At 44.8% G+C, this 15789-nt stretch overlaps 1 protein-coding gene across 1 annotated transcript in view; it reads left to right on the plus strand.

Annotated features, from left to right (window-relative positions):
• vstm2a (V-set and transmembrane domain containing 2A) overlaps positions 1 to 14395 on the plus strand; it is a gene marked incomplete at both ends in the record, with an annotated part of 158243 nt that extends 143848 nt beyond the window's left edge. Inside the window, 3 exons of the mRNA XM_084443043.1 lie at positions 10057 to 10107; positions 10742 to 11084; positions 14319 to 14395. Coding sequence (XP_084299169.1) covers positions 10057 to 10107; positions 10742 to 11084; positions 14319 to 14395 — 471 coding nt within the window. The remainder of the gene's footprint in view (positions 1 to 10056; positions 10108 to 10741; positions 11085 to 14318) is intronic.
• Between the last annotated feature and the right edge of the window lie 1394 nt (positions 14396 to 15789).

Here is a 15789-nt window from a genome sequence, read left to right on the forward strand (position 1 = left end):
TTGAAGAAGATATGCTTATTTGAATGCTAGTACTGCCAAATCAACTTAGCTGAGAAATCTCCCTCCAAAGTTCTCCAACATTTCACACCTCTGACTGCCAGGTAATGGGCGTGAACAATAGCCTGGTAACCGCACCCCCAGCCACTCCCCCACTGGAGGATCTGTCATTATCTGTCAGAGTGGCTGTCAACTTGGGGTATTACCTGAGAGGCTGCCAAGTGAGGTGCTCTCTCACTGATGACCCCACACTCTTTGAGTCAGTATTAATCTTGTGTTGTGAATGCAGTTAAGAACAATATGAGATGAAGTTCAAATTTAACGTTCTTTATTGTCACATACATGATATAAAGTACAAGCATAAGTAGTTGAGTGTACAAAAGAAAGGCAACAGTCTAAGTGTTAAAGTGTACAGTCAGTTGTCTGTTTTAGAGACAAGGTGCATAGTGTTCATTGTGATCAAGTGTACAACAAAGTAATAACAGTCCCCAGCTCAATACTCAAGGTAATAACAACAGTACTCAGCTCAGTATTCAATATTCTAACAATGCAGTCTGTGCAAGTGTGGGCAAGTCTGTGCAAGAGAACAAGCAACGCTTCAGTATACAAACAGGAAAACAGGAAAGGCTGTGGCCTTTCTCCTGCAGTGCTGTCCGTCCTGATGATCTGCAGTGAATCTACAAGCGGACAGTCTTGTTCTGAGCTGCTGTGGAGTTTGGCGGGGGACATGTGACGTCTCGTCCCTCATCAGAACAGAACTCTCTGATCTTGTCAAAGAGATACGTCTGTCTGGCCATGTCCAGTCCGGGTGGGGCTTGCACAAGAAGACCTTCTCTGGGGGGCAGGACATCAGGCTTGCGCCGGTGCCGGTGCATCACAGTGTTCTCTGGCCACAACCATGCCAGGTCTCTCAGCATCAAAACTGCAATAGAATAGAAGGAGGAAAATACATTAAACTATTGCCCACAGTACTGGCACTCCATATAGATAAAATAGTACAAGAATGTGTTGATTAAATAGACTAGCTAATGCATGATAGGATGAACGTATTCTCACCTGTTGTGCAAAATCAAAGCTGTAGTGCAGTGATCTTCTTGCTGGCTGGTATGAAGGGAGAGCTGCAATTCCTTACAAGCTGGAGCTGGTTTTTGCTCATCCTGTAAACAAAACAAAGAAAAAGGTGTCAGACTACCATACCTCTCATGCTCTCTCATTCTGTTTCTCTCTATAATATAGCTACCTAGCTAGATACCACGCTGGCTAGTTTAGGAACAAAGGGCTAGATCAGCTAACTAGCCATGTCCCTGTGCTAGGTAGCTGGCTAGTTTAGGAACAAAGGGCTAGCTCAGCTAACTAGCCATGTCCCTGTGCTAGGTAGCTGGCTAGTTTAGGAACAAAGGGCTAGCTCAGCTAACTAGCCATGTCCCTGTGCTAGGTAGCTGGCTAGTTTAGGAACAAAGGGCTAGCTCAGCTAACTAGCCATGTCCCTGTGCTAGGTAGCTGGCTAGTTTAGGAACAAAGGGCTAGCTCAGCTAACTAGCCATGTCCCTGTGCTAGGCAGCTGGCTAGATATTAGCTGCCTTGCTGGCTAGTTTAGGAACATAGGGATAGCTCACTAGCTATAGCCATGTCCCTGTGCTAGGCAGCTGGCTAGTTTAGGAACAAAGGGCTAGCTCAGCTAACTAGCATGTTAGCTAACGTTAGCTAGCTAGCCTTTGTTAGTTAGTGCTAGTGCCTTTGTTATGCTAGCTAGACTTAGTCACTTGTTTAGAAAGGAGCTACTGCTAAACGACTAACGTTAATGTAATGTAAACAGCACAGATAGTATAAAGATCAGCTTACCCCAAAGCAAAGCAGAATGCTTGGCGGTGGTGTGAATCTGCTACGTCGTTCGTCGCTTGGTAGCAGCTTGCTTTGTTACAGTCATCTCTGTATCACAGGTCATCAAGAATAAAACTCCGTGTACGAACGAGTCCTGCTCTGCTGGAGTTTTAGCTGCACTTCAAACTCTTTCCATGTCCTGGATGCCATCCCCGTCTTCTCTTTAGCAAACGCTGGAGCATCCATGGTTAAACTTGGGACAGTAAAATAATTGAATGTAAACAGCCTGCGTGTTGGTGAAGGGTGGGGGCGGAGAACCCGGAAGCAATAGCCAATGAAACCAAATCATGCTAATCGATCTGCCCGCCCCCAAACCCGGCTCGAAATCAGCTAAAAACGAGCTTAGTTTGCAGACTAATTAAACGTATTTCGTGACCCTAAAACTGTTGTCTGTTATAGTAAGTAGGTTCTTCACAACTTCAACTTTGGTAATACACCAAAAAACAAAAAACAAAAAAAAACGTTTTTTTATATATTTTGCCCTCTAGCGCATTTCGGGGTTTGCCGAGTTGCGGACCAAATCACCAGCCGCTGTCACATTTTTCTAATGTGTAGCCTATAGGCTATAGGCTTCTGCGATGAACAAAACAGCCACAATGTAGCCTGCTTAGCGAGCGAGAGGGCAGTCTACCATAAAGTGTATAACCATAATGTAATATATCTAGACTACATGCATTGTGGTATTTCTTTATATAGCCAATTGTTTCTCAATAAACAGTTATGTCATCCTCTGAGTCCGAATGTAGGCTAATAGACCGGCAGTTCTAAATGCCTTCCCAATCAATGAGACATGGTTGTAAAAATGATGTTTTATTGATGAAAAGGGTAAAACTGAGAGAGTCATCCCTACTAACACACGCAGGTTGCGCAAACGTTCTACATACGGCCGCTATAGGTGACGATTCGTCTGCGCCGCATGCGGAAATTACGCGGCCATTTACGGAAACGCGAGATCTGCCGTTTAGTAGACGCTACGTAAGAACGACACGTCATTCAGAAGTTGCGGCCGCGTGCAAAGAACGCACGTGATCACGTGGGCAGGAACCTCCGTTATAAACTCACTTGGCTGACACTAGATTTACAGGTATTTATATGACTTGGTCTGCACGTCTTTTTCGCACGGTGCAAATACGGTGCGGCCGCGTGCAAAAAAACGTGGGCAGGAACTTCCGTAATAAACTCACTTGGCTGACACTAGATTTACAGGTATTTATATGACTTGGTCTGCACGTCTTTTTCGCACGGTGCAAATATGGTCACTTACTGACCACTGGCTATATTTAGCATTTGCAGTACCACTGGCTATATTTAGCATTTACCAGTACAAAAACGAATTAATGCTATATGGGGATATAGCAGCAAGCACTATGATACAAACCAATATAAGACTGAACACCATTAACAGTTTAGAACATTTTATTACACAAAGTACATTACAAATTAAAAGTATACATATTTACAAGGATGAGGTTTACGGTCTGTCACATTACGCATAGCCAGAAAAGCAAAAAAAAAGCATGTACAAGCTCTGGCTAGCAACCCATTATCTGACAATTGCAAAAGTTCTAAAAACAAAAATGAAACAGTGCGCATTCTGTGGCAGGCAGACCGGGAACAGACCGTTGTATCCCACAAAAAAAAGGTTAAAATTTACAAAAACTATTTACAAAAAAGGCATCCATCCTTGCAGGCTGGAAAGGCAGGTTTAGGGAGACGGGCTGGGGGTCACCCACATCTGAATCGAGGGTCTGGGCAGAAGAGGTCATCCTCATCTGAATACTCCACTGTGGTCAGGGCTGGAGCTGCGGTCAGGGGCTGGGCTGGGGAGGTCAGCTGGGCTGGAGCAGATGTCTAAGGACATAATGAAATGGCTGTAAAAGCAAGTCGCATACGTTCATTGGAAGCGTGCCATGTCACTGGATACGAGAAAATTAACTGCCTGACATCACATACCTTTTTGAATCGAGCAGGGGCATGTTTCAGCATCTCCTGCAGCTGGGCAGACACCTCCGTCACAGTGGTGCTTGGCTTACAGGCCATAACTGCACCTTTTAACCAAAAAGGGAATGGTTTCAATGCACATGGCATGAAGCTCAGATATCGTGTCTGCAAAACATAAAGACAATCATTTACTTTTACATTTCCTTAACACTTCCCTGCAAAAATAAGGAACAAAGTTCTGCCCTGAAGTTACTCACCATCTTCCTTTGATGATCCTTGTCCTTCAGCTGCTCCTCCAAGACCAGCAGCTCCTCCTCCGTTTTAGCAGGGTGCAGGTCATCCAGTACTGCTCCCCGATAGCTGTCTGCAGACTCGCCGGACAGTCTCTGCTCCAGCCTCTGCTCCAGTCTCATCATTGTCTGTGCCATCTCCCTCAGACTCTGCATGACGCTGGAGAACTGCTGACACATCATCCTCTGGAAGTCTGGATATTAAACACAGATGTGGCTATAAGTAATTGTACGGTCCCATAATGGATATTCAGCTCAAAGTATATCCCTACATGCAGCATGAAGTAGTTCACAAAATTCAGCATACCAGCATCTGCAGAGCTTGATGGCAACACTGCTGGAGCTGTTGGTCTCACAGGCGATGGCATCAGAGAACTACCTGAAAACCAGAGGATAAAGGGATGAGCAGGAAACTATGGTGCTGGCGGCGTAGTGATTCTGGCATAAGGGGAAGAATCAACTCGACATGAGACATGTCAGACCCTGACCTGGTCTGGCCGGGGTGCTAATCGCTGATGCATGCTGCTCGTGCCTGGACGTCTGAAGGGCTGAAGGGCCTGGGCTCACAGCGCCTTGGCTCAAAGGACCCGGGACGAACATCTACTGCCGAGTAGTGAGATGTGAGATGAGCGAATTAGTGAACTGAGTACATGAGTCTTCCGAAAGTCCTGAGTTAACTAAGTGTGCAAATATGCATAGACATTTCACCAACACAAACATGCATGGATACCTGCATTGATAACTGGCAGAGCAGGCCTTCCGGCTCTGGCACCTGGCATAGCTGGTCTGGTCTGAGTTCTGCCGACCGGCTGCCTGGGCACTGGAACATATAGTAGAGGTAAATTAGCTCAGATTAGTCAACTCAAGTAGTACTCTTTTGGGACTGTTGAATGCACTTTATTATATTACCTTCGTCACTGGAGTCATAGCGTGTGTTGCGCTGTCTCTTCCTTGTGTCTTGGGAGTTAATCCATTGATGACTGCTGCTCAAACACCTTCGCCAAGGCACTGGCTACTTCATAATGCTCTGTGTGTTCCTCAGCAGACAGAGGTTGTCATGGCTCCTCTTGATGTGCTTGTGGAGGTAGATCTGGGAGGTATAGGAGAATAGGCACTCAGAGCAGGAGAACACCCAAGTCTTGCACAACTCTAACATCACAGCTAGGAGAGCGAATGAGAGAGACCATTAAAAAGGATTATCTCACCTGTAGTACAAGTTCAAATATAGAGTGATTATACGTCATTGTAAATGAGAGCTTACTCTCAATTGATTCACGAGGTTAAATAAAGATTGAATGAATATGTAGCTAGTGGGGGGTTACAACCACACAACTGTGGAGAGAGAATGAGACACTTGGTTCCCTCCTCTACTGGTGTTCATGGCCATGGCCACACACCTGGAATACTCCAACCCTGATTTAAAGGCATAAAAGTGGGGAACACATTCTTGAGACGGTTCCTAAAACTGGAGGGGAAAAAAACGGGAAAATGATCTTCCCTCTCCTCATCACTCACTTCTGCATGGGGATGAGCTCTACCCTGTCAGCAGTGGCAATACATGGGATAGCGGCTCAGCACACAGGAGAACTGCACAGAGAGGAAGGAGGAGAGAGAAAACCAACAACAAAAAAGGCAAGAAGGGTTAATAACTGAGCGAATCTTGCAAGTTTGCACTACAGGGAAGCAATTGCTCAATTTCCCTGATATTGTGGCGTCACTGGCGTCAGTGATGCGTCTTATGAATCTCACATGTCTACCGCTAACATTAACTCAATATCAATATTCCCTTTTGTTTATCCCGTCTATGGAAACGTATGTGCATTTGTACTTACGTGTGCCTTTATTGATGATCAGGTGTTTCTCCACCTAAGGGCTGGCCAGACAGAACCATCAGAGACCATTGGGCTGAGCTGAGGAGAGAGCGACATGTTAGAGTGTATGTGTGCATATGTATATGGTGCTCTTCTGTTAATACTCATGAGGGCATTCAACTGAACAAGTCTCACAGAGCCTGTGGTGCTGTCCCAGGACTGCCCCTGGCCACGCCTGGGGCCGTCTTAGCGCCTCTATTAGTAGTCCACATCATGAGTACCTATTATGCAAAATTTGGATTTGTATGCGAGTGAAAACGTAGTACACAATTCTTTACCCGTTTGACAGAATGAGCAACCATTTCAACAGTTAAGAGTAACATGAAATCCACCAAGATGGCTGCTGTAACAAAATGAGCCAAGATGGCTGCTATAACAAATCCTGCTAGCTAGCCTAGCTCCGTTGTTGGGGCTTCTAGTATTCTGTTAACGTTAACTTCGGAAAAATGAATGCCTAAAAACAAACACATACTAACGGTGTCGTGGGTTAATGCGAAATCAATGAGTAAGCTAATTATCGCATTTTATTCCAAGCGATGAAACAGTACGAACGTGCAGGAGCTCGCGCGAGCCTGCTAGACTTGAGAAGACTCCACCATGCCCGAAAAAGGCTAATCATGTTAGCTGGCTAGCTAGTTAGCCAACATTGGAAAGAGAGCATCTGCATATAGATAATCATTACAATAGGGTAGCTTGCACATAACGTTGGTGTTTTATCTGGGACGATACCAAAATACATAGTATGTATGTATACATACTAATGTATACATTGAAATTGAGATACTTACAGGATCTGTGTTGTCGCGGAGACAAAGCGTGTTGGTCTTTCTCCTTCTGTTTCAAACGGGGCGGAAGTTTACCGTTCTCGTTCTTCTCCTTCGCTAGGTTTAGTGGCGGATCGCAAACAACTTTAATGTGCATACAGCCACCTACTGGCACAGAGTGTGTAACTTGTTTGTCTAGTTCTTCAATTGTGTCACCTAAGAAAGTAGCCCAATGCCTTGCATTCTACGTTCAATGCTCAGCGTTCATTGCTCACATTTAGGTTGCAAAATTAGGACTTTATTCATAGGCATATTTTTTATCATTCTTTTTATTAGGCCTAGACTGCAAATCTTTAGTGTTAATATTAACTGTAAATGAGAAATTACACACAAAACAGACATGCAGGATTTCTCCTCATTATTACAATTCTGTAACTGTATGACTTCAAAATTTATTTTAAAACCTAAGTAATTTACAAATGTTCTGACCCACTGTGACACATTTCCAATAAAGTCAGATTGGGACTGTGATCTAACCACATTGTCACGTTATTTAATTACATCGTAGTTACGGATTTAAGCAGCAGTGGCGGCTACGTTCCCTTACAGTGTACTTGAGGACGGCTATTTTGGTTATTTTGCGACTGAAAAGGCAAGTGTCAGCTAGGTGTCAGCTAGGTCCGCTGCTGGTGACGTCGCAAAGTTACCACAATTACACCAATGTGTCCCGTCAGTTTTACGTACTGTGTTAGTAGGGATTGCATTGATCGATGCAGTCCGCTACCAGCAAACACTGAAAATACAGGTCCTCCAGCGAACCTGGACTAGACTATTGTAATCCCCCCAAATTCTTTTATATTCAAATAAACTGGATGAACCGGTTTCCTAGCCCTGGATCGTGGGAGGGGGGTAGCCTGCGTTAGCGGGTGCTTTGCCATGACCGGCCATTGAATTCGCTAGTTTGATTGATAGATGGATGGATTAACGTCCAAAGTAGATTGTGCAAGTATTGTATAGGCCCATGTGTAAGAGATGAATGGCTGTAACCATGAACTCAGCCAGAGGTAGGCCCTACTGTAGATTATCAGCATTATCACCAGTCTCAATTTATGTCTCAATTTATGTGTTGCCATTCATTTAAACCACCATCTCATCTAGACTACTTCTGTTGCTGCATTTTTACATTTATGCTTTCATGATTTTAGAACGCAATAAACATTTTCCAGGATTCCAAAAAGTCCATCCAGTCATCCAACTTTGTTCTGAGCGCAGCGCAGGCTGGTAGTCTACTGTCAAGGCTCACGACTGATGCACTCCCTTAACACGTCTCTTCCCAGACCATCAAGAGAATTTGAATATGAAAGACCTTGGGATTCCAGGAGTCAAGGCCGTTTCAGACGGGGAGCGACATTCCACCTGCGTTCTCGCTCGGATCAGCGGGGGACGCACGCGTCCTGCGCGCAGCGGGGAAAGCTGACTACAATTCAGCTCTTGTCGCGGGCGGGCGCGCAGCCTAGTTCCATATGAGAACACTCCTCGGTCCAATTCCGTCTAGTAGATCAGCCTGTGTACTTTCAACGAATGTATTATTAGACATAATATCATAATAACCAACATAATGACCTCCTGAGCTGCCTGCCTGATGGTCTCAGGGCTAAAGAGACCGCGCGTCGTTTTCCTCACCCTATTGGCATGCTATCAATGAAAGAAAATACATTGTAAATAAACATGGTTTTAGGCTATTGTTTTTATGTAGGCCTATAGGTTAAGCTATTTGTGTTCATAAGGTAACGTCATTGTAAACGAAAGTAGCCTATAGCCTATAATCCAATTGACTGGAACCAGGGGGTTTGACAAAAGTTATGAGGCAAAATAATTTGTCTTGACTGCATTCAAGATGTATCTTTCACATTAAAACTACATACAAAGCTGGGAATGCTAAGAAAATTGCATATGTTTGCAAACTAAAACAAGTGAACACAATTTTACAATCGAAAATGCTTATGAGACCATTATTTTACTTATATGGGGCAAAAGTGGTTTCTCTTCCTGCTTCTGCCTAAGCCCTCCACAATACCACAACACAGCGGTGTCATGTTTTACCGAAGGAGAAGTGAAGAAGACGGTAGCAGTAGCTAAAGCAGTTAGCTAATGTTAAGATCATTCCTCTAGCTGCTTTGCTGCTAATGCGAGTTCGTCTCCGTTCCTGCCCGAGAAACAGAACCATTTCAAACACATCTCTGGTCATCTCCGTTAGCCATCTTACTCGTCCTGATGCCATGTTCCATATGAGAACACTCAGTTAGCCTAATGTATTAAACTTCTACTTGTCCCGACAGTTAACAGATATAGACCCGGCGACAGTTACAGAGATAGAAACTATAAATAGATAGGCTTTGTTCGTAATAATTAAATTACAACCAGACAGAGAACAAGGAGTTTGAGAACGGTAGGCTCATCTAATGTGCGAGATGAGCTACAGCAAAGGGTCAATGCGTGGTATTACTGCGCCCCTATGGGCAGGTGAGCGGTGGTGCGGAATGACGTAAAGCGCCTGTTAGAATACCGCGGGTCAAGTTACATTCTTATGTTCCCACATCTGTAGCACGGTGAAAACAATCCACCTTTGAGATACTTGCCAGGCTTGAACCTTAAATTATCGCACTTACCCCGTAATCCTGTTTCATAGTACAGGGCTCTGGAGTGATGAGGATTTGAACCTGGAGTGATGAGGGTAGGTTTGAACCTGGATTGATGAGGATAGGTTTGAACCTGGAGTGATGGTGTTTTGGAGGTCCCCAAATATCTACATATTTTGTAGATTTGAATGCTGTCTTATGGGAAAACATCCTTAGGAAAGAACTTCATTTTTTTAATAGTTCTGGAGTCCTAGTGGGTTGCCATTGCTTGTTTGTTTGTTTGTTGTCATAGAAGAGTGTACCCAAATCTAGAGTGCTCTTTGTTATCCTAAAACAAAGGATTCTTGGAACCACACTGGTGACGAGAAAGATGTGTTGTCAGTTTATTTTTGGCTGAATAGTGGTAACACTTGCCTTCTCAATCTTTGGGACAAACTGTTTATTGATGTAGCCATCAAACATTCATAGTCACCGAACGGTGCATTTCCACCTGGAGCATGCATCAGAGAGTTCCGTATTTTAGATGTGCTCTCAGCTTACCCGCTAGTTTTGTTTCAGAAACTGCAAAGGCTTGCCTTAGATAAATATATCCTGGAGAACATCTCCTTAAAATGGCCCTCTGGTAGAAAGCTAGAATGGATGTGAGTGGCTGTGTTCTTGCGCTCTTCTCCAGATGGAGATGATTCCAGAGCCCGACCCGGATGACGAGGGGACCAAAATAAGCGTGAGTCAACTTCTGCTTACAGCACATCTCACATCACCTGGTTACTGTTGACCCCTCACATGTCTTATATCACCTGATTACTGTTGACCCCTCACATGTCTTACATCACCTGGTTACTGTTGACCCCTCACATGTGTTACATCACCTGGTTACTGTTGACCCCTCACATGTCTTACATCACCTGATTACTGCTGACCCCTCACATGTCTTACATGGGGCGGCTGTAGCTCAGTTGGTAGAGCGGGTCGTTCAGTGATCGAAGGGTCAGTGTTTCGAATCCCAGCTCCAACTGTCCACATGTAGAAGTGTCCTTGAGCAAGACACCTAACCCCAAATTGCTCCCAATGAGCAGGTTAGCACCTTGCATGGCAGCTACCGCCATTGGTGTGTGAATGTGTGTGTGAATGGGTGAATGAGAGGCCATTGTAAAGCGCTTTGAGTGCCGCTAAGGTGGAAAAGCGCTATATAAGTGTAGTCCATTTACCATTTACATCACCTGGTTACTGTTGACCCCTCACATGTCTCACATCAGCTGGTTACTGTTGCACCCCTCACATGCAAAACATATGAATCGTACCATATGAGTTGGTCAGGGCCCCAGTGGCTTAGCCCTAACCCCCCCCCATCCCCCCAGACGGTGAAGGTGCAGGGCAATGACATCTCCCACAAGCTGCAGATCTCCAGAGTGGGGAAGAGTGACGAGGGCCTGTACGAGTGCCGCGTCACCAACGCTAACTACGGAGAGCTGCTGGAGTACAAGGTCCAGGCCTACCTGAAGGTCAACGCAACGGTGCGACCACGCAACCGCTCGCCGCCCAAGAAGACGTCCCCGCTGCACCTGACAGCCGACAAGAAGCCCCGTAAGCCCGGCGGGGCGTCGGCGGGACAGGATGCCATGAGCTCAGACCAGAGGGCGGGCGTCACCTCCAGCTCCCACACAACGTCCTCCAAGACTGTCAAACACAACACAGGATCAGGTAAATCAAATCAATACAAACTTTATTTGTGTAGCGCATTTCATACACAGAGGCAACACAATGTGCTTTACGGAGAGCAATGGGGGGATGGAAATAGGTTTGGGTTAACCCTAACCCAAATGTGAAGTATCCCTGAAGCTACAATATTTCAACACTCCCGAGTGAACCCAGAGAGAGACAACGATAACTGAGTCGTACAGCTGAGACAAAGAATAAAAGTTAAATAATCCCTGCAGACTGCAGAGAGAGAGATTATGAGGTGCGCCAAATTACGCTGGCAAGTGTGGTGCTGAATTTTGTGTGTGCGTGTTGTGAGTGTGTGTAGTGTGTGTGTGCGTGCGTGGATGTGTGTGAAGTGTGTGAGCGTGTGTGTGGTGTGTATGTGTGTGTTTGTGTGTGTAGTGTGTTTGTGACACTGATAAATGCTCCTCCATAGACGGCCTTCTCCCCTGGCAGCAGTGCTAGGGAGCAGCTGGGGGACAGAGTTAACCCCCACCATGCTGGGAGATTGATGAAAACAGTAGAGAAATATCCTGGTGAAATTAAACCTGCGAGAGTGCAGATATGTTTTCTTACGCATTGCTGCATTCTGCAAACAAAAGTTTTGTTGAGTAAAGCACCATTGCCGGCCGGTGTGCCTCTGCACTACTGGGGCCCACTGCTGAGTTTGACACGGCTGTGTATCAGCTGTACTTAGATCACCACATTGCCGAGATTACATGGGTTCTGACAGGGTGGTTTTCTCAAAGCGCAGAGGAGACTGGCACAGCATGCACAAAATGTCCCACTGAGTGAGATGCTGCAAGAAGCCAAACTAACTTTGTTTTAAAAAACATGTCAAACCGCCAATCCTTACCGGAGCAAATTGCAGCAACGACTTCAAACACTGCTGATAGAAGTGGTGAACAGAGGAGCCAATCTGCCCTGTACGGACAAACAATGAACCAGACAGAGAGCTGAGGACGTTTGAACGGTGAACCAGACAGAGAGCTGAGGACGTTTGAATGGTGAACCAGACAGAGAGCTGAGGACGTTTGAACGGTGAACCAGACAGAGAGCTGAGGACGTTTGAACGGTGAACCAGACAGAGAGCTGAGGACATTGGTGAAACCACCCAAGCGAGATCCTCTGGTACCACAGGAGTCAGACTGGGTTATCAGTCCTCTCGTACCAGGAGATCAGACATGGAAGATTGGTTATCACAGCTCTCTGGTACCAGGAGATCCGACATATTATCAGTCTGGGTTATCACAGGCCTCTGGTACCACAGGAGGGGGGGGTGTAAGATAAGGTAAGCCTTTAATAGTCCCACGTTGCATGGCACCTGTGTCCCTATGGAGGAGTCAGGAGGGCGGAATGACCGACATGCTGCACTTCTTGCCCTGTGTTCCAGCTGGACCATGGGCCATAAAGGTTTGGTGATTGATACTATGGATATTTAAGTACTGGTTATTGATACTATGGCGTTGCTATGACAGTATTTTTCCTTACTGTCCCCCTCGTGATAATAATAGTGTTGTTCCAGGAATAACATTTTTATTATTTTAATTTATTGGAATACAGACGTGTTTAATTTATAAGACATTAGTGACAGCTATCTGAAAGCATCAGCCATGACCTCTCTTGTCCTTTCCTCTCCTCCTCTCCCCTCTCTCTCTTCTCCTCTCTTCTCCCTGTTTCTCTCCTCCCCTCTCCTCTCTCCTCTCTCCCTGACTAGGAGCTGATTAATTATTCTCTATGCTAATGATGTTTTGGCCTAGTGTGATTGCTGCTCCTCTGCTGCTCCTGTTCAGTAAAACACCCAGGGAGAGAGAGAGAGAGAGAGGGAGGGAGAGAGATGTGAGGGGAGGAGGAGACAGGGCCGAATATGATCTGGCAGAGAGCAACAGAGGGTCAAAGCCCTCCATCCTCCTACCTCCTCCACAACCACCTCTCTCTCTCCATCTTTCTCCATCTGATATATGGAACTTGGCTGAAGGAAAGTATCCCCAGACAGTTCTCCTCTTAGGACATTGCTGTGCTTCATCTGACAGAAGAATCCACTAAATGTCACTGTGATTTAGTGAATATTTCACTTTCTATTTCCTCAGTGTTCCCTTGTTTCACAGGATTACATTCTCCCTGTTGCCTCTGTCCTCTCCCCTCTCTCTCCTTCGCTCTCGCTCTCTCTCACCTGCAGTCCCTGCAGGTAGATACACAGCATGTTCATTAGAGAAACCATTTTCTTTTGATCTCATTTGGTCCTCATGACTTAATGGAGAACTGGAGTAGGAGATAAAGATAGGAGAGAAAAAAGCCTTTTGAAGGCTGCCAGCATCAGGCTGCCATTCAGACGTCTCACCACACATCTCTCTGCACTGCACTGCGGCTTCTGCAGCACTATCCTTTAGACAGAACTATCCTTTAGACAAGTATCCTTTACACAGAACTGCTTGGGCGCAGTTTTTCCCCAGCTCTGGTTCTTGCCAATTCAGAGGACAATGCCCCAGAGACACAAGGCGAAGCAGAATGCGCAGACGACTCCCCAGCCTGTCGGTATCACTACTGTCAGGCCTCATGTGCTGCTCACAGCGCAGACAGGAGAGCCTGCAGAGCAGGCCGACTCGCTCCGCCTACGCCAGCCCTCCGTCTAAACCCTTTTCAAAGCAGTTCAAAGACAGTTGGCACTCCTGCACTTTAGCAGTTTTTACTGTGGCGGTTTGGTGAAGAGATCATTCATATGAATTGATATATTGTTTTAAATCTTGGATGTGCTGACATTCAGAAGGCAGCTGTGTCTATTTTTGAATCCGATCACAGCAAACGCATCTTTTTTCTCTGTTATGAATGTGGACATAAATCTTGAAACAAACAGCAGCATGCTCAAACCTGCTAATGATGATGTATTTTAACAAGTTACAGTTTTCATGTGAAGCAGGGTCCACTTACAGCCAAGACGGTTTAATGGAATCATTAGACACAGTGCACACTGCCACGTCCGCTGTTAGAAACTCTTTGATGTTTTGTTTGCACACACTCAAGAGTAGCAAAAAAACAAAGCATTTTCCCAATTCAAACGTTCACTGTGTTGGCCATTGAAGATGCAATTACTTGATAATTTGTGAGGCAAAATGAACCTGCTAGCTTGATATATGGTGGTGAAGAGAAGTAACAATGTTAATTGTTTAACTTTTGTGAAAGTTAGTCTGTGAAGAAATATTAAGTGTGTGTCTGACTATGCTCCTTTCTCCACAGGTACAAGAATAGCGACCAGTCACGGCCTGGCTGTCCTGCTCCTGGCATGGGGCTTAATGTGGGATGCATTGCTATAGTTTCAAGAAACGACTCTCTCCCTCAAAGAAAAAATTGCCTGTTAATCCCAGCAAACGGACAGCACAGTTGGCCCTCGTTCTCTAATCACTACTCTGCACCTAATGCTTCTCTATTAGTCAATGTACACAGCAGCCACCTCACCCAAGGCCGCCAATGGGATTAACTGTAGGGCCAACTCCAGCTCAATTGTCCTCCAATGCTCCAATCAGAACACAGTAAACTGACAGTCTATTCTCATTGGATAACGTCAAAGATAAGACTTTTATCGGTTTTGTTGGTTTCCTGCAGTTAATCTTAAAAGTCATTACTCAAAGAAAGTGAGAAAAAAATCTGAATCTATATTTGTGTATTATAAATATGAGTAAATATAATTGTTTTATTTGAGACAGAGGGAACTATGTATAGCTTAAACTCACACCCTGTTGACTATGAAACAACATTGTGCAAAGGTACTATTTCCCTACCAAACCTGAGCTGAAATATGTATGTATGGCGGTTGGCTTGCTCATTGAGTGCAACTCAACATGATCAACATCATCTTAGACATCACACGTGTAACCCGCAAGTTAAATTATTCTACTTATAGCAGTTTAGTTCTTTCCTCATTTCCACAAACCTTACCCACTAGTTTCCTCTGGCATAAACAGTGTCACATATCATGATTGATACTGTAAACATCCAGGATCTCATCATGAGACCATGGGAGCAGTATGTTTCCTTAAATAAAGCAGCACCAATATTGAATAGTAACTCCATATTGTCAAAGGCCATTATCTTTAAACAAAAGTCTCTCTTTGGCAAAATAATCTAAAACTTTTTGATGGCACAGAAAAGCTACAATATGATTTCCTGATCTGAAGAATTGAGAATGAGAAAATGGTCTTGAAACACACTTTGACAATCTGACCCCTAATTTAAAAACAATCTGGCCAAGAAAACAGAATCTACTGTTACATGTTACAATTACAGTATATCAGACACTTTCTTAACGATCACCGTTACACAGACACTCCTCACTATCAAACTATCAACACTGACGTGTACCAGGACTGGTCAGGAATTCTAGATTGTACATCCAAATGTCACCTTCAAAACGTCCTCTTCGTCTAATGCTACAGCCAATGCTTGGGCTACCAGTGTGCAATTTCATCCCTACAGAGTATACAGTAGATACTGTACACTCCTTCCACATGACAAGACAACATGTTATCATGTCAGTTTGTTCATAATGCATGCTTGGTACTGTACTATAGAAATACATTCCCTGTTTTACTGCATTTCTCAATTTTTGGATTTTTCTAAATAGAAAAGCTAGCATCAGCTACAAATGCTTTACACAACATGTACATTTCTCTGTTTGCTGCAACGGGGTTGCGGTTAAGATTAGGGTTAC

The sequence above is a fragment of the Borostomias antarcticus genome, assembly GCF_949987555.1.
Source record: "Borostomias antarcticus genome assembly, chromosome: 9".
Taxonomy (NCBI): Eukaryota; Metazoa; Chordata; class Actinopteri; order Stomiiformes; family Stomiidae; genus Borostomias; species Borostomias antarcticus.